This window comes from Electrona antarctica (genome assembly GCF_951216825.1).
Source record: "Electrona antarctica genome assembly, chromosome: 8".
Taxonomy (NCBI): Eukaryota; Metazoa; Chordata; class Actinopteri; order Myctophiformes; family Myctophidae; genus Electrona; species Electrona antarctica.
The window spans coordinates 34,592,439-34,612,662 of NC_136789.1; the positions used below are offsets into that span (position 1 = coordinate 34,592,439).

At 42.2% G+C, this 20,224-nt stretch overlaps 1 protein-coding gene across 1 annotated transcript; it reads left to right on the forward strand.

The window, feature by feature from the left end:
- Window positions 1-9,262: 9,262 nt before the first annotated feature.
- LOC306928732 (protein translocase subunit SecA-like) lies at window positions 9,263-14,602 on the forward strand (the record flags this gene model as incomplete). The annotated part of the gene is given in 3 exon segments (XM_079509002.1): window positions 9,263-9,821; window positions 11,391-13,852; window positions 13,854-14,602. Coding segments are annotated over 3 exon segments (3,078 nt in total). The 3' UTR covers window positions 13,911-14,602.
- Window positions 14,603-20,224: the final 5,622 nt, after the last annotated feature.

The following is a 20,224-nucleotide window of genomic DNA, read 5'->3' on the forward strand; positions in this document are numbered from 1 at the left end:
AAATATGCCAGCAAAAGCGCTGTTCTAATATGTAGAACTAAAGAGGACAAACACCCTAACTTTCCTATGTTTAAACTATCAGACAATAGTCTTGAGATCTGGAATAAGATTAAATATCTTGGCCATTTTATTACGGATCAAATGACTGATGATGCTGATATATAGGCCTACAGACAATGTCGGAAGCTGTATGCTCAAGCAAACACTATTGCCCGAAAGTTCTGTCATTGTTCCACTAAAGTGAAAGTGTCCTTGTTCAAGGCATATTGCACACCGCTTTATACTGCACACCTGTGGTCATGTTATAAAAAGTCTAGCATGCACAGGTTGCAAGTTGCATATAATGATGCCATGAGAATACTCCTCAAACAACCCAGAGGGGGCAGTGCTAGCCAGATGTTTGTCACTGCTGGAGTGAGGACTTTTGAAGCACTTCTAAGAAATCATAAATGCGCAAACATGGTGAAACAACCACTTTCATTGAAAATCTGCGTGTCTGACTCTCCCAGTGCTCCTCCACCCCCGGAGTAGTCACGGCTCCGCTCTACAGACACACACACACACACACACACGGGGTCAGAGAGAGGGCCACTTCACTGACTGCAGGGAGGAGAAAGGATTATATGCTAGTAGCCATGGTTCACATGACACATGAAATGAAATGAAATGATTACTATATTTACCCAGGGTATCTGGGCTAAGCTCAAGAACTTGTTTCCAGCCAGGCCCTGCTCATAGAACACATTTCATCGTAGTGGTTCAATGCCTTGTTCAAGGGCACTTCAGCGGTGGTAATTTTAACGTGTCGGACAGCTGATTCGAACTGGCGACCTTCCGGTATAAAGACCGCTCCGCTATCCATTCGGCCACCGCTGCCACATGGCGCAACTGCCTCCTGTTTTACGCGATCGCTACATTTACAGTCCAAACGTGTATATACACGTGGCACATGTGGCGAGTACTTTATATTTGAAATCGGAATGTTTATATACATGTTTGGACTGTAAATGTAGCGATTGCGTAAAACAGGCTGCAGTTGCGCCATGGTAGTCATGTTTCAGGGCTAATATGCTAACCTTGTAACCATAACAAGTTTTGCTGTTTTCATCTTCAATAATTAACCAAAATAAAATCCACACGTGAGTCACAGAGAGCAGTGGTAGAACTACGTTAGCCAAGCTAGCTGCTGCCTGCTAACGCTGCAAACAACAGCTGTAACAAGTTGTCTATTGATTGCCTGTCGTGTGGTGTGTGTGTGTGTGTGTGTGTGTGTGTGTGTGCGCGTGTGTGTGTGTGTGTGTGTGTTTTCCCCCATCCTAACCAGCCTAATATGATTATTGCATTTTGGCTATATGCAATAACTAACTGCAAGCCAATGAAGAATGAACCAATCAGTATCATTGTCAGTCTTCATTTCTAATTTATATATTTTTTTTTGAGTGGTGTAAACCACTCCTACAACTGGCTTTTTTGTGCAGAAAAAATGAGCATGGTTGCTATGTTCACCCTGTTCACCCGGGTGTGATTTCATTACGTCAGACATTTTGTGCAGAAAAAATGAGCATGGTTGCTATGTTCACCCTGTTCACCCGGGTGTGATTTCATTACGTCAGACATGATTTCATTACGTCAGACAGGCTATATAAGACCTTACATATATTTATATATATTTATATAAAGTGGCCAGTGATCTTGAAAGTGGCAAATTTCAGTGGTGGAGTAAAAACAACAAGGTCACATGGCTTTGGAGAGTTTGGGCAACAGATCTACAAGCTCTCAACATGTCATAGTGGCAGCGGTGGCCGAACGGATAGCGGCGCGGTCTTGATACCGGAAGGTTCCTAGTTCGAATCAGCCGTCCGACACGTTAAAATTACCACCGCTGAAGTGCCCTTGAACAAGGCATTGAACCACTACGATGAAATGTGTTCTATGAGCAGGGCCTGGCTGGAAACAAGTTCTTGAGCTTAGCCCAGATACCCTGGGTAAATATAGATTTCATTTCATTTCATTTCATGCTGCAATGTGCTGTGGGCTTGTAGATCACCAATTTTGATAAACTAGAACGGTGCCCATAGAGCCTCTACAGCCCATTGGGCACTGACCTACTTGGAACGATGCAAGTTGGAAATGAATGCCCCACCCAGATATTATGTCTGTCTCCCTTTTATGCCGATATATGGAGTTCTTTGTCAGGCATGCCCAAATATGGAGTGCTGTGAGGTCAGAACAGGCCAGCTCCATATATGGACGCTGGGCATGGGCCCGGTCCAGAGCCTGGGCAGAGGCCTTTTTGGGGCGGTTCTGGACAATCACACACACACACACACACACACACACACACACACACACACACACACACACACACACACACACACACACACAGTGCATTCATAGATAGATAGATAGATAGATAGATAGATAGATAGATAGATAGAGAAAAAATTAACCTCACCACAATTTTATTTTTGAGTGGTGTAAACCACTCCTACGACTGGCTTTGTTAGTTTACGTGTCTGTCTGTCTGTCTGTCTGTCTGTCTGTCTGTTCGTACCAAAAAATTAGCATGGTTGCTACGGTCACCCAGTTCACCCGGGTGTGATTTCATTACGTCAGACCACAGCTGATCAGGCTATATAAGACCTTACACCACTCAGTTCACACAGGTGTGATTTTTATTTTTCTGTTTGAAGCCTGTGCCTGCACTGCATGCACTATGTTCCATATGCTGCTACAGTACATGTTTGCACTTGAATTAAAAAAAAGCTGCATTTGATGGAGGGGGTGGGGGGGGGGGGGGGGAAGTGTTACTGAAACGATGTTGGTGCTTCTTGCACTTCCTTTTTTATAAGCGATAAATATTCTCCAATGCATTTAAAGGAATTCTTGTGTTGGAATTTATGTTACTGTAAAAAAAAAACGTTTTAACTTAAATTCATATCGGCTCATAATATCGACTATCGGCTTTTTGATTGTCCACTAATCGGTGATCGGATATATCAGCCAAAAACCATATCGGTCGATATGTTTTTTTTTAATAAAAACTATGTTTTATTGCCTGTTGTATCTCTTGTATGTTAACCCAGTGTATGTATCCCTATGGACCTGAGTCTGCTAATAAAGTTGAATTGAATATAAGTGCTAAAATATTCAATGCTACTTTAGATGGATCAATCTGTTATGAATTATGAGTAAATCACAGTTTTGAATGTTTCATACTATATTTTATTATTATTTATTTAAAACAAATGCTTTGATAATGTTTAATCTCTTCATCAAAAATGAAAACATTTAAATGTGATCTACCAAATTAGCTATTCATGTAAACACTACAATCATTGTAGTGTATTTTGTAAATTAGAACCTTTTGTCTGTAAACTGTCTGTAGACTCAATGAATTAAGTTAAAGAGGAAGTGAAAGTGTATAGCTTCTGGGAAACACACGCAGACAGCACAGAAAACCACCCAATGATAGAACCGCAGAAGTTTCGATGAATTATTAACTGTTACGTTTAATTGATTAATTTCTTAACGATTAATTTCTTAATATAGGGATGTTAACAAACATCCCTATATTAAGAAATTAAACATAATCATCAATAATTAAACAGATTGTTAATACTACCGACACTTACTGGAGTGTAATATCAATTCATCTTAGTCCCAAATGTGTGTGGATGGTATATAAGTCTGTCTATCCTGTGTTCAGGTAGCCTCGGTCCCAGGCTCACTTAACTGCGAAAAAGAAGAGCCTGGTCACAACCTAGGACAAATAAGCTATCTAAGGCAGGACTTCCGCCGTGTAACCCCCCCCCCGGAAGTTAACGTTTTTTGACCAATCGCAGCGTTGTGTTCCCGAAAATGTATTCCCGCTGAAATGATCATTGGGTGGGGACTAGTAAACACAGCCGCACCGCGTGACGTAGTTATCTTACACGCAACACTTCCGCCACTTCCGCTGATAGTCTTTTCAGCGTAGGTCTTGGCCAGGGTGGTGTTCAGGTCACTTCCTTCCATCACTCAGTCACCATCTGGGACCAACATCTGGATGTTGAATGACAACCAGTGAGTACCAGTTCATTCATTACTATTTCACTGTATACTCCAATGAATCATGGTGTACAAAGTACTCAGGAGTAAAGTATATATGTGCTTAAACATAATAACAGGGGTAACATTATTTATGAAGAAAATAACTGGCTTGATCTTGGTATATATTATTTATATTTAATGAAAGAAAAAACGTTAAAAAAACACTACATTATGTACCAACCGTTTTTGTTCAAATGACAAAAAACATTTGGTGCAATTTGTAAGCATCTTGACAGAAAGCACATACAGGGAAGAAAAAACAAAACAAAATCGAACAACAGAAATAGAAAAAATATATATATCTGAAGCTTATTGGAGAAATGGATATCTCTAATATAATTGCTAATCTACAAGCATTTGGCTTTGCAAACATTTAAGTAATTTAGTTTCTATGTGACATTTAAAAGGGAGTGAATTGTATTATTATGCAATGAATGTCTGGACCCCTCGCAGCTTTAAAACAACAGTTTGTGTTGGCTTGAACTCGGAGTTGCCACCGATGTTGCAGATATTCATTTAAACCTTTGTTTATTCTCGAGAGACATTGAGGTTTCCCTCATTTGCAGTGTCGTCGAGATACAGAACAACATAATACAACATTTTCAAAGCAATGAACAAAAACAACAAACAGAACAGCAACATTTCCTCATTTTGTGATCTAATACATGTTTTAAAAAAAGTTGCAGACACTTGAGGGTAAGGCCTCACTCACACCTAGGCCTCACTCACACCTAGGCCTCACTCACACCTAGGCCTCACTCACACCCAGGCCTCACTCACACCCAGGCCTCACTCACACCCAGGCCTCACTCACACCCAGGCCTCACTCACACCCAGGCCTCACTCACACCCAGGCCTCACTCACACCTAGGCCTCACACACCTAGGCCTCACTCACACCTAGGCCTCACTCACACCCAGGCCTCACTCACACCCAGGCCTCACTCACACCCAGGCCTCACTCACACCTAGGCCTCACTCACACCTAGGCCTCACTCACACCTAGGCCTCACTCACACCTAGGCCTCACTCACACCTAGGCCTCACTCACACCTAGGCCTACTGATGCAAGCTCGCAATTCATTTCCAATGGAAGTCACATGGTTTGACACAACATTTTTGTTGTATGAGGGGGAGGGGGGCAGTCGAAACACAGCCGAAAGCCGTACAACAAAAATGTTGTGTCAAACCACAATCCAATCCAATGGTAGTCACATGGTTTGACACAACATTTTTGTTGTACGGCTTTCGGCTGTGTTTTGACCCCCCTCCCCCTCATACAACAAAAATGTTGTACCACTGGTTATGGTCAGTGAGACTGCACTGTCTATATCTACACCCCTGTTATGGTCAGTGAGAAGTCAATTTGCTACAAATTCTTCATTGGTATGTTATTAATTTGAATAATATGAATGAAGATATCAGTAGAACACCACAGCAATGTCACAATCTAAATAGAATGGGTGTGTTGTGGATGGGTGTGTTGGGGATTGCTATCTAAGGCCTTACTCACACCTTTCGATCTAGCATACAACATTGATGCATGCTAGATGTATACAAAGGGTTTGTTTACATCTTGCCCCAATGCATTTCCAATGGAAGTCACATGGTTTGACACAACATTTGTGTTGTATGAGGGGGTGGGGGGCAGTCGAAAGCCGTACAACACAAATGTTGTGTCAAACCATGTGACTTCCATTGGAAATGCATTGGGGCAAGATGTAAACAAAACAAACCCTTTCATACATCAAGCATGCATCAATGTTGTATGCTAGATGTATACAAAGGGTTTGTTTACATCTTGCCCCAATGCATTTCCAATGGAGGTCACATGGTTTGACACAACATTGTGTTGTGTGAGGGGGAGGGGCGCATTCGACTGCGCCCCTCCCCCTCATACAACACAATGTTGTGTCAAACCATGTGACCTCCATTGGAAATGCATTGGGCGGCCATGACACAACACAGCACTCACACCTTTAATGCAATTCTCTGAAACACAGCTGAAAGCCATACAACAGACCCCTCCCCCTATGTTGTGTCAAACCATGTGACCTCCATTGGAAATGCATTGGGCGGCCATGACACAACACAACATGCATCCAACGAGCACAGAGCATTGCATTAACCGTGTGAGTGCACCCTTAGGCCTCACTCACACCTTTCGATCTAGCATACAACATTGTTGGATGCTAGATGTAAACAAAGGGTTTGTTTAATGTGACTCTCATTGGAAAAGCATTGTGGTGGCCCAAAAACAAAACAAAAACGACCAAACATTTGCTTGATTGGTGTTTGGTACGTGTGAATGAGGCCTGAGTTGACAACACAACACTTATGTTAAACTATTTAGATGACATTTCTGAGAGACTAGTATTGGGGTTGAAAAAAATAAATGAATGACCTGGGCCATAATATTATCCATGTAGGGCGAATGCCAATTGCCATCAGATACTTTTTAACCCCCAATTTGGCCACCATGCCAAATAATTTCTCCCTCTGCACATTTCTGTGTGGTGCCATAGCAAATGGATAAAAGCTTGTTTTGACCAAAAACAAGATAAATCAATTTTTCTGAATCAGATAACACTATAGAGCGTCGCAGTCCCGCCCCCTACCAGGGCCCAGGAAATGATTCTCCGTTCATTTTCCTCATAGACATTTCAAAAAGTTTTTATTTAAAGACCTTTTAAGCGTCGTACAAAGCCAACTCTTGTCGTGACAAATCATGACAACAAACACAATATTTTGGGCCAAACAAATAATTAGAAAAGAAGAAAAAAACAGCAGGTTACAACACTTTTTTGTTGTTTTTCTTCTTTGTTTGGTCCAAAATATTGTGTTTACGATCATGATTTGTCACGACTCCAGTTGGCTTTGTCCGCGCCGTAACCATCTTTAAATAAATACTTTTTGAAATGTCTATGGGAAAAATGCATTGGGAATCATTTCCTGGGCCTGGCGTCGTCATGAAAGGGGCCGGCAGAGATTCTTTATTTGTCTCTACTCGTCGTTTTCTGCCTGTATGTGCCTCCTAGCAAAAGACGATTATTCAGACGATGGCGACAAGCACCCTCTAGTGTTTTAAACTGAAAACAAAATCTCATCTATCTCGCCTTTGGCACCCACGACTAGGACTGTGTGTGTGTGTGTGTGTGTGTGTGTGTGTGTGTGTGTGTGTGTGTGTGTGTGTGTGTGTGTGTGTGTGTGTGTGTGTGTGTGTGTGTGTGTGTGTGTGTGTGTGTGTGTGAATCAATATGAGGTTTAACCCCCAAACAATTGATACACAAGGTTTTTCAATGGATTCTGGTAGTATTGGGCATGCTAAATAACATACTAAAAGTCTACCAAAATCTACTCCCCAGAAAGCCGCCATTTTCAAGATTGCGTCCCAGACGGAGTTTAAAATAGCCATATCTCAAATGGGAAAACCTTTGCAAGTATTTCTCAACTTATTCTAGTACCTCTGGACATGCTTAAGAACATACTACAAATGTAGGAAAATATACCTTCGGGAAACGCGTCATTTCCAAGATGACGTTAAAAATGGCAGGCTTATAAAGCTTATAAACAGCTATACTGTATATCTCAATTTAAAATAAATTATACAAAAGATTTTTCACTTGATTCTTGTACCTGTACACATGCTTATACAAAAGATTTAGGAAAATACATCTTCCGGAAAGGCTTCATTTTCAAGATGGCGTTCAAAGTCGAAGCCGGCACTGCTATACTGTATATCTCAATAGAAAAAATTTATACAAATGATTTTCACTTAATTCTGGTAGTATTGGCCATGCTAAATAACATAACCAAAATCTACCTCCAGGAAAAGGCTTCATTTTCAAGATGGATTGAGATATAGCCATTTTAAGCTCCTGGACGCCATTTTGGACACCATCTTGAAAATTAAGCCTTTCCCAAAGGTATATTTTCCTAGATTTGTATTATGTTCATAAGCATGTCCACAGGTACCAGAATCAAGTGACAAATCATTAATATAAATATATTCTATTGAGATATACAGTATAGCCAATTTAAACTTGGCTGGCTGCGACGGCTTGATATATGGCCATTTTAAACTCTGTCTGGGATGCAATCTTGAAAATGACAGCTTTCTGCAAGAGTAGATTTTGGTAGACTTTTTGTATGTCATTTAGCATGCCCAATACTACCAGAATCCATTGAAAAACCTTTTGTATCAATTTTTTGGGGGTTAAGGGATATTTCTTCCTAAATTGACTCAGAGTGAGAGTGAGTGAGTGTGTGTGTGTGTGTGTGTGTGTGTGTGTGTGTGTGTGTGTGTGTGTGTGTGTGTGTGTGTGTGTGTGTGTGTGTGTGTGTGTGTGTGTGTGTGTGTGTGAGAATGTGCGTGCGTGCGTAAGGTGCGTGTGTACACACACACACATATATATATATCATTATTATTATTATTATGTAAAATCGTAGCCCAACCATTCAAAATTCAGCAGCAGCAATAGTTACTGTCATATGTTGGTTGTATCTTTCAGGTCACACAGCTGTAGCAGCTCAAATCTGCAGAGATGGGGAATTCAGAAAGTAACACCGACAGATGCTTAAAGTGTGGTAAAGGACTTAATCCATGCAACGGAAGAGTGGAAGTATGGAAGCATGACAGACATGTTCTTGTGTTCAATGGAGGTGAATACTACAGGGACCGCCTTGTAGGCGGCGACGCCCACACTATGATCTATGAGTGTCAATATTGCTTCAGGGATCGACAAGAGCAGATGAGAAGAGAAGAGGAGATGAGGAGGAGAGAAGAGGAGAGAAAGAGAGAGGAGGAGAGGAGGAGAGAGGAGGAGAGAAAGAGAGAGGAGGAGAGAAAGAGAGAGGAGGAGAGGAGGAGAGCAGAGGAGAGAAAGAGAGAGGAGGAGAGGAGGAGAGCAGAGGAGAGGAGGAGAGCAGAGGAGAGGAGGAGAGCGGAGGAGAGGAGGAGAGAGGAGGAGAGAAAGAGAGAGGAGGAGAGAAAGAGAGAGGAGGAGAGAAAGAGAGAGGAGGAGAGAAAGAGAGAGGAACAACGGCAAAGGGAAAAAGAAGCTGAAGAGAAGAAGAGACAAGAAGGTCTGAATCAAAGATTACAAGAGTCACACAAACAAGCCAAAGAGCAGCATGAGAAACAACAACTCAGTGGCTTCATTTCAGAGGAAATGAGGTCCAAGAGAGATGTTCTGATCAGCCATCTGGATGAGTTTGAGGCAAGATATGCATCAGACAGTGACAGAGATGAGCTTCTAGAAATCATCTCGTCAAAATGCAGCATCCCAGTTCCAAACCTCAGTCTGGCTCGGCTGACTGCCGATCCGAGCCGATCCGAGCTGCTGAAGATCCTGTCAGCCCTGGACACGCTTCTGTTTGATGAATGGGTGAATGGTGCTCCTCCGTCACTCAGCACTCTACAACACACCCAAGTGTTCATCACAGAGCTGTGTGCTCTGCCTCTGGAGATGTCTGAGGGAGTTTCCCTGCAAAACATCTCCAATCATGTGCAGTCCCTGGTGGGGTCAATCAGCCAGGCGGCTTGTAGTGATGTTGAGAGCTTCCTGCTGACTCAAGCCCTCTACCTGAACCTTATGCATTTTTTCACTGACTACGGCAGTTCTGACACTGATGGAGTCCTCATAGCCAAAGCATGGGCTAAGGATGAGCTTTCCACTGAGCATCTCTATCTGCTAGAATTCCTCAGCAACCTCACATCATCACTACAGAGTGCAGTTGAGCGAGCCACAGGATTCATTTTACTGATGGAAATCCAGTGCTTGAAGTTTCTCTTGTCCACACTCACACATCGAATTGGCGATGAAACCCACATGGAATCCACTGAAATGCTCCTCAGACTTGTGCAAAAAAAACAATGGACCCCAACAGAAGCATTGACTCTGCTCAAAGCGCTGTCACAGAAATATGCAGATGATGCTCCAATAACTGAAGTCCTTGCGTGGGTACAAATGTATGACATATCACCAGTGTGGACGGATGACTCCGGCCACTCTCTCATCCAGGCTCTTGACATTGTTGGCCCTGAGAGATTCCAACTGGAGTCTCTCAGAAGGCAAGATGAGAGCAGTGTGGTCGCAGCTCTAGCAGAATTACATTTGGATGATTCTTTGATCGATATGATCAAGAACATTACCATTGGTGTCCTGCAATATTCAGACAATGCAGATGAAAATTTACCATTTATGAAAGATTCCATTAAATGTGTAAACCTGAATGCACATGACATGCAAGATGCTCTGTCTCAGCTCTGCAAGGCAGTTTTTGACACGAAAAGCCGGTGGCCCACAGTGAAGCAGATGATGCAGTGGTGTGTGCTGGTGCTGACTGAAAAGAATGGAGCACTACAACTGGTTGGTTTGGAAGAGGACCAATGTGTCACAGCAATGTTTGCAGCCACACAAGTCTTACTGGGAAACAAACTTAACGTTGTGCTGTCCTCTGATGTTCACATAGAGGAGCAAACTAAGGAGTGGTCTGACTTCTACAAGCATCTTGGAATTTCTCTGAACACAAACACGATGAAACCTAAAGCATTCCACTTGGATGTCTATAAAGCAGACATTGTGTATGGAACCATGGATGATTTTGTCACTGATTACTTCCATTATGGCTTAGAGGTGATGGAAACAGGGAAACCTCAGCCTAGTCGTGGATTCATCATTGAAGAAAGAAGTCTCAGTGCTTCCCATAATCTGGAACTTTTGAGGCTTAAGGACAATGACGCTCTGGTGTTTGCTGCAGAGATCCTGCAAAGCCTCATGGGTAAATTTCCCACCGCGAATATGGAAGTGAGACACAAGTTCATTAAGGCTCTTTTTCAGGTCCTCCACATCAATCAATACAGTGACGCAAACGCTGACAACAGAATTGTCACCTTCTTGCAAAAAATGACTGGAAAAGCATTGCCTTCTAATGAGGTCTTTGTTCTGACGTTTCTTGAGAATCTCCTGAAAGCGATTACTACAGAAACAGAAGCTGAGGAAAACATACCATCCTCCGGAGGCAAATTGTGTTTGGAGGTTTTATTTGACTGTGCAGTGAACCTCCAAGCATCAACAACTACGAAAGAAATCTTCCAGATGGCTTCAAATCTTGGAGAGCTTTGGTCACCAGTAGAGGCCTTAGACCTCCTTGGAGCATTAACTGACCATCATCATGATGAAGGCTGTATTTCCATCAAGAAGATTTTACATATGCTGGCAACATATCAGATTTCTTCCAAGTGGACAGATGAGAAAAAACAATCTCTCCTTCAGCTTTTGGTTTCATGTGGAACAGAGAAAATGATCCAACAATTAGAACAGAGTCTTGGAGCTGAGGAAAGAAGCATGGATGCTATTTTTGATGAAATAAAGCAGAGGAAAGATGTTGATGAACCAACATTGAGGAAAGTAGAAGCAGTAGTAAACCATGTAACAAACCTGATTGAAACCGGTGAAATTGAAAACCACACAGATGTACAGCGAGCTAGGGATCTGAGTCTCAGCACAGACACAGAGGACCTTCAGGAGATCCTAGCAGTCTTATGCAATGCTGTACATCTGCACAAGGCTGAAAGGAAGTGGTGGCCCAGATCTACTCAGTTGATAAGCTGGTGCCTCTTGGCCTTGTCTGACACAGGAAAGCTGCTGGAGATGGGCACTGGAGAGGGGAAATCTTGTGTCATAGCCATGTTTGCAGTGCTGCGTGCACTTGGAGGTGAAAAGGTAGATGTGGTGTCCAGCTCATCTGTCTTATGTGAAAGAGATGCAAGAGAATGGAGCCAGTTCTATTTGTACTTTAACATCACAGCGGACGCAAACACAAACAAAACTGACGACAAATATCGAAAGGCTTGCTACCAGAAGGATGTGGTCTATGGAACCATCGAAGCCTTCGCTGCAGATCACCTTCGCCAGATATTTGAGATGAAGGATGTGAGGCCTGGTCGTGGCTACCAGTGCATCATAATCGATGAAGTGGACTCATTGCTGCTGGACCAGGGAGTTCAGCTGACCTACCTGTCCAGCCCCATGGTCTCCATGCAGCACCTGAACACTGTTCTGGCCATGATCTGGAGCCACGTCAGGCTATATGGCTTCCTGTCTACAGCAGACCAGACATTTGTACAGGGTCCCCCTGCTCCATTCTTCAAAGTCTTATTTGACTCAATTGACACAGAAGAAAGTGAAATTAAGGAGCCAATGGACATTTTACTAATTGCTGAACAATCCAACATTGTGCCAGAAGGATTTACAGACCATTACTATCGTGACAAAAAAGAGCAACCAAGTACAAAACTGAAAATTGTGAGTCAGGATGCCATGGTACAATTCTTCCATGAAATTGAACAGTATGTGCCTTATGGCTTTACTGTTTACACTTTAGATGACAACGGGTTGCTCTGTCTTAGGAAATCCAGCCCTTACAGCAACCAGGACATTCCAGACCTTAAAGTCCTTGTTTTGGAAGAAGGCATGTGCTGTCCTCTCTATGATTCAGAAGAAACTCTCATCGAGCCCATTGCAGGGTTGATATCAAAGAAGATTCAGTACACCAGTACAGACAGTACAGACGATAAAGACAAAATCAGCATCCCTGGATTCCTGAAAGATCTGACAGAGAAAAAGGTGTCGGTGTGGGTCCAGAATGCATTTCTGGCAATGAGTCTGAGGCAAGGACGTGAATACGTTGTACAAAATGATAGTATCTGTCCTGTGGACTTCAGATCCACTGGTATTGTAGAACTAAACAAGAAATGGGGTGATGGTCTGCAGCAATTTGTCGAGATGAAACACCAAATAAAACTGAGCACAATTTCAACAGTGACGAACTATGTTTCTAACGTTGCTTTTTTTGAAAAGTACCAAGGGAAAATATATGGAACCACCGGGACACTTGGGAGCAAAACAGACATTCTGTTTTTGCAGGACCTATATCCAAATCTCTCAGCCTGCAAGATGCCAACATTCAACAGGAAGAAGTTATTTGAGGTCAAAGGCACTGTGAAGACTTCTACTGAAGAGTGGAAATCTGAAATAAAACATGTCGTTATGGACGAAATTACCCCGAATTCCTACAGAAATGGAAGAGCAGCCCTGGTGATCTGTGAAACTATCAATGAAGCCCAAGAGATCCACAAAGAGCTGAAAGACAACATCCCAGATGATAAACTCTTTCTCTACTGCCGCAGCGACAGCGACAGTTTAAGTAAAATCGATAAGAAACTGCTTCCTGGTGATGTCATTGTTGCCACAAACCTTGCCGGGCGTGGCACAGACATAAAAGTTTCCAAAGAGGTGAATAACAATGGAGGATTATTTGTGATCCTGTCCTTCCTTTCTGTGAACACAAGAGTTGAACTCCAGGCTTTTGGCCGTACCGCACGGAAAGGTAAACCCGGTTCTGCTCAGGTAATCATGTCCACCGATCATCTACAGCAGTCCTTAAGGCCAGTGTCTTCTCTGGAGGAAGCCAAGAGCACAAGGGACAGACTTGCTGCAGAAAAGATGAATCACATGATGACCGATGTAGAAGAGATGAAACTGCGGGAGGATCTGTTTTCGGAGTATTGCAAAACTCTTCAAGACATCTACAGGAACACTGATGCATCTGAAAAAATGGTTGTTGTTGACATCATGAATGAATTCTGGGGAATATGGCTGCAAAGGAAATCAGAAGAAATTGACCAGTTGAAAAGAAATGAATTGCAAGAGAGCTTGAAACACGATTTGTCTCAGGCAAAAAGTCAGTCTCAAAATAAGACTTCACCATGCTCTAGCATTTATCATTACATCAAGTTTGGAAACATTGCACTGAATGAACAACGTTGGGATGACAGCAATAGGCTTTATGAAGAAGCCATGAAAAAGGATAAAAATTGGGCAGCCATAGCTTTTTACTATCATGCATACTGCACTGTTCAGCAGCAAAAGGCGGATTACCTCACTAAGGCCAGAGAAGATCTATGTCAGGCACAGCAATCTCTGAAGTACCTCAGCGAGGAAGCTACGCTCTGCCTGCAGCTTATAAAAATGTCCTCTCCAGACTCCGCCAACAGTGGCTCAACCAGCCTTGAAAAGCAGTTCACAACCAAGAACAAAATGCTTGAATGCTTGAATAAAAATATCAGTGAAGCCATCACAAAACTGGACGAAATAAAAGGAAAGGAGCGGGATGCAGTGGTCAAGAAATCACCAGTTTTCTCCCTGGTGCCGACTGATGATGAAGATCTGCAAACGGAAGTTGAAAATCTCTACAATCGAGGCCTGATATACGTCTTTTCTGTAGAAGAAAAGCCTCGTTTCTCATGGGAAGGGCTGCTGGTGTTCCTTCTAGGAGTTTTACAGGTTGTTGCTGGGGCAATGCTCACTGCAATTGGATTTGCTACAGTCGGCATGGGATTCATCACTGAAGGCATATCAGACTGCATCTCTGGCATAGAGGCAATGGTGACAGGAGACTTCAGCTGGAAATCATGGGCTATAGAGAAATCCATTTCCATTGCTATATCTCTCATTGGGTTTGGAATTGGAAAGCTGATTTCAAAAGGCTTCAAAGCTTGTAAAACGTTAATTAAGGGATTTGGCAAAGAGCTGAAGTCAATGCCAACGTTTCTGTCCGGACAGGCTAAAGAAGGTTTAAGTACGGTTGCAAAGGCAAACTTGAAGAATGCAGTAAAACTCACCGCTAAAACAATTGCAGAGGAAAGCATGACCTATGGATTTGGGAAGGCAGAAGAGGAAATACTGCAAAACATTCTGAGAGGCATCGAACATGATGTGAAAATGGGAATTCTTGATGATGTGAAATCCAAATTGGAAGAAGACACCACGGCTGCATTAGTGGACTCCATTATACTGTCCCACCTTGAGGATAAACAACCCATTTCTGACCTCCTGCAGGACGAGAACAGAAAGAGTCAACTGCTGGACACTTTCACAAACCTGAGCCAATGTGCAATACAGCCATTCTATACAGACCTCAGCTGGCAGAACAAGCTTAACTCATCCATATCTGGAGTGATGGCCAAAGCTAAGGCAGAGGCCAAAGGAGTTACATGTGCAATTATGACAGCTATCCAAGTTACTCACACGGTGGCACTTGCAAAAGACGCCATTGCTACAATGGAAGGCCTCTCCATAAAGTTCTTCTCAAATCTTCATGAACAGCTGAATACATTCAAAGAAAATAAAGATTTCTCTGAGAAAGTGAAAGTAAATGAGCTGTCTGCGTCAGACACCAAGATGCTGAAAGACTTCAAGCAGGATTTAGCCAACCCCATCAGTGCTTTATTGGCCAATGCTTTTGTGGAAGTGTTCCACCAGAAGTTCTCCAGTCACATGGTTGCTTATGGTCAAAGAAAATTAAATGGCATAATTGGTAGTCATGTAAGAACTGTATTAAATACTGGCAGAACAGAGGACCTACTCAGAGCTGGAAGGAACAACAGAATCATTGCACACAAGCCTATAGACCTTGCTTCGGAACAAACAGGAGATGCAGGTAAACTCTCACAGTCATATGCCGACAATATAAGGAAACCCACAACGGCGGGTGACCTTCTGGATATCAGAGTCTTGTCAGAAATCACTCACACTAAGGTTGTAATCCTCACAGAGGACAGCCATGGCAAACTTAGAAAAAAGGAGGAGCTGAATGCAGGCGGTAAACCTGGCAGTCAAACTGTGACACTGGTCTATAGACCAAAGAGTCGTGAACACCCAGAAGGTCATTACGATGTGCGTATCAATGACCAGACAGTGGGGGTAGACAGCAAAAACAAGAGCTGCCTGTTTCACGCTTTGGCGCGAGGGATGAACCCCGCGGCCAGTGAAGCAGACATCACTTCTGAAGCAGAACGCCTCCGATCTATAGAGGCTGACGCTCTCCTTAAACACCCTGGCCAATGGGAGCCTTTTATCAAGCGCAGTGAATGGACTAAATCAATCAGGGGTATATGGGAGAGGGAGCTGCAGAACTCATCACAGAAAGCGAAGAGGTGCTTCGGAAAGAGGTTGGACATATACAAACGTACAAAGATTGGAAAAAATATCTAATTCAAAATCCAGGTATTGGACAACTCATCCAGGCAGATCACCAACCATCTGTGAGCAGTATGGTGAATGCTTATGAAAAAAACCAGAATGGCAAATTAGCTAAAGCCATGCTTGAAGTGGGTACAAACTCATCTTGCACTGATGAGTCAATCAGGTTGTTATCCAAACAGCATGGCCCTAACCTTCCTACTGTTACTGTGCCTAAAGAGGTACACAGAGATTTCTCCAGCACAATATCACGACCATACACAGAGGCGTTGTCTGAATGCATGAGCAAGGATGATGTTGTGGGCACCTTCAAACTGATGGTCCTTGGTTCAATGGTCAGACATGATTTGAACAGCACCAAGAACTTCAAGAACTTTCAGAACGACATAACAAGTCAAACCAGGCTTGCCGTTTTTCAAGACAGTTTTAAGCAGCAAGAAATAAATATGGTACATGAATGGTACAAGCTGCTCGAAGGCAAAGACGTCATGACAACAACTCAGCGTGATACGACCATTAATTGGATTAATGCCGAGGGCTACAAGAATCAAAATGATCCATATAGGAACCGTGTCTCCAGTCTCCTGGGAGAGATGAAAAGGTATAACATCACATTTCTTTTAAAACATATGTTTATTGATTTTTCTGTACGACATAGTATTCTCAAAACAATTATTCACATATATGTTTTCCATACACCCAAATGGCAGCACAAACTCTAAAACAAAATATTCAAAGAAATAACAGGATATGTCCATGAATACAAAACAAACAAACAAACAAACAACATCACATTTAATACAATACTAAAATAAATGGTACTGTACAGCATTCATACATGAATGTTTATAGTATGAAAGTAATTACCATGGTATATGTGGTACATGGAATACTTAACACATCCATTTAACCACTTTGACATCGATGTTTTGGGCATGTTTTCAACACAAAAAAACGTTACTCTACCGGTAAATTATGAAAATATAGCATGTAGATACAAGTTATATGTCGTGTGATGTGACATTGTCAGCTTGTAGATTGGCTCTTTATGCCACGTGTAAATGATATAATATAGAACTTAAGAGGTTAAGAGAGCAGTCTTACATTGCATGCCTTGCTTTATGATTAGCAGTTCAAAATGGTGTCCATTTGTGTTCTATTTGGTACCAGGTCGACTCGCCCCTTTTCCAACTCGCCCTCGCGAAAAGTGAAGACGGCTCGCCACAGAATTTCGAAAAGTGATGACGGCTCGCCCCGAGCCGTGGAGAGCCCGCCCCCATAGTGTGGACAGCTCGCCCCAACGCACGGATATCTCGCCCTGTGTTTATTTCATGTTTATTTTACCTTATTTCTCATATTAGAACATTGTTTGTCAAAGGAGAACATTTAGAACCAGTTAGAACCAGTTTGTTGTTGGTCAAATGAAAATGATGCATGGATAATGAATGGCTTACTCCCCTCCATTGTTCTGGAAATTCCATTCCAAGTACAGTACTTGAAATTCCAAGGTGATTCCTCCATTACTGAAATTAGTTGTTGTTGTACTACCATTATGTTAAACTTGGGCCACAGCCATATGCACTCATGTTTACATAATGTTATCCAGTAACATTCGTTTTTGCATGTCATGGTATGGAGTTGCTTATTTCATTGTTTAAAACAGGGGTTCTCAAAGTTTTTGGCCGGGGACCCCCGGAAATGCTTTGGCAATGTCTCGGGACCCCCGCCCCGCCCCCTCCCGACCCCCAATATAAATTGACTGCTACAATAACCTTAACCCATTTTGGGCGGGAACCCCTTTTGGTGTTTTAAGCATTATGTTATAATTTAGCTATTGAAAAATAGCAGATCTACAAGCTCGTAGTGCGCCACCGAGTGGCGCGCTACGAGCTTGTAGGTCTATTTTTTTTTTTTTATAATTTGGGGACCCCCTAAAATAATTTGGCGACCCCCCCCCCGAGGGGTCGCGACCCACGGGTTGCGAACCCCTGGTTTAAAAAGCCGATTATGTGAAATTATGTAATTTATGAAATAATGTAGGGAAATACTTTAGGGGACATGTATGATTAACCTAATCTGGCGGAGTCAGGTTATGATGAACCCATTTAGGCCATCAACATTTAAAAAATGTCTTCTAAATCAGGGGTTCTCAACGTTTTTGGCCGGGGACCCCCGGAAATGCTTTGGCAATGTCTCGGGACCCCCGCCCCGCCCCCTCCCGACCCCCAATATAAATTGACTGCTACAATAACCTTAAACCATTTTGGGCGGGAACCCCTTTTGGTGTTTTAAGCATTGTTATAATTTAGCTATTTAAAAATAGCAGATCTACAAGCTCATAGCGCGCCACCGAGTGGCGCGCTACGAGCTTGTAGGTCTGCTATTTTTGAAAAATCGTGAAAAAAAAATATATATATATATATATATATATATTTTTTTTAAATAATTTGGGGACCCCCTAAAATAATTTGGCGACCCCCCATGAGGGGTCGCGACCCACGGGTTGAGAACCCCTGTTCTAAATCATGACAATTTTCTGAAATACCTCTGTTTCTGTATCAGTGGTGCTCAATATTTCATGGGGTCCTTGTGCCTTTAAATGATGTCAGCAAATTGAGGATCATCACAAGCTGTACCTCTTCCTCTAATTAGACTCTGTCTATTGTGATTGGTTGATTCTTTTTCAAATGTTTGTATATAAGTAACTCTGTCGAAATGTGTTATGCCTGAGGAAGGTCCCTAGTGACCGAAAGAAGGTCCCTAGTGACCGAAAGAAGGTCCCTAGTGACCGAAAGACAATACTCTTGTGCCGAGCAGATACACAGTGTGCGGGTGTACCTTATTGCTTTCATTGATGTCCACTGGCCTACGCACCTGTGCATACGCCTGATTGCTAGGTGTGCGATAGTTTTCTCCTACATCTGTAATTGGCCGCCGACCCCCATCTGAAAATATGTTGTTCCAGGGACCCCCCAGAAGCAAAGATTTGAGTTAAAAACGTTCACTCTGAAAGATATTCAAAGATTTGAGGCACATTTTCACGATTTTTCAAAAATAGCAGATCTACAAGCTCGTAGCGCGGCACTACGAGCTTGTAGATCTGCTATTTTTCAATAGCTAAAGTATAACATAATACTTAAAACACCAAAAGTGGTTCCCGCCCAAAATGGGTTAAGAATGTATCGAATGCATCTTGGATTCCGTCGGGGCTTCAATGTGACTAGGAACTTTGAAATTAAATTAACACCCTATGACCCTTTATCAGGTTTTGGACTGATCACAATGTGTTGTCATTTTAATCTTTCAACTTGTATTTTATGATACAAAGCAATAATTTAATGCAAACAACCTACAAATGTAACTACAGTATATGAAGTGATTATGTGAAATTATGTAATTTAATTTAAATGTATAGGTAAATACTTTTGGGACATGTATGATAAATGCTGTATCAATGTTGGATTCAGTGCATGCTTCGTGACTAGGAGTGCTACAGCTATCCAAAGTGATTGAAGTGATATTTTGGGACAAACAAAAAGGAACTATACATTTGCTATATATTCTGTATGCTCATGTCTTCAGTTCAGTTATTGTCATTCTCTCCCCAAACACCCAAACAGAGCAGTTGTGTTCCCTTCTTGTTATTCTTTATTTCCGTTACAGATGGGCTGGTCGTAAGTACTCTTTTGGCGTTTGTTTTTGGTTAGTTTAGTTTCCTTCTTTTGTTTTGGTAGTCTATGGGCAGTCTGGGCACTCCGACATGCACATAGTGCATAGCTGCCCAGGATCCCCCACTTATTAGTTTGACCAGCCAATAGTTGTGTTTGTTTGTTTGTTAGGATGCTTAATTAGGTCTTTAGTTTATCTTTATTATTGATTTTGGCATTTATTAATTAATTTAGCCCTTCATTCTTTCATTCATTCAGTGCTTCATTGTTCTGGGGTCGTTGAACCAGTGTATTTCCTACTTTTCTATATGCCTGATTTCAATTTGAAATAAATATTTGTAATTTTGTATCTGACTTTGTGTCCTTTTATTATGTTATGAGCACTTGGTTTTGGGCCCGGTTTAACCCATTTAGATCT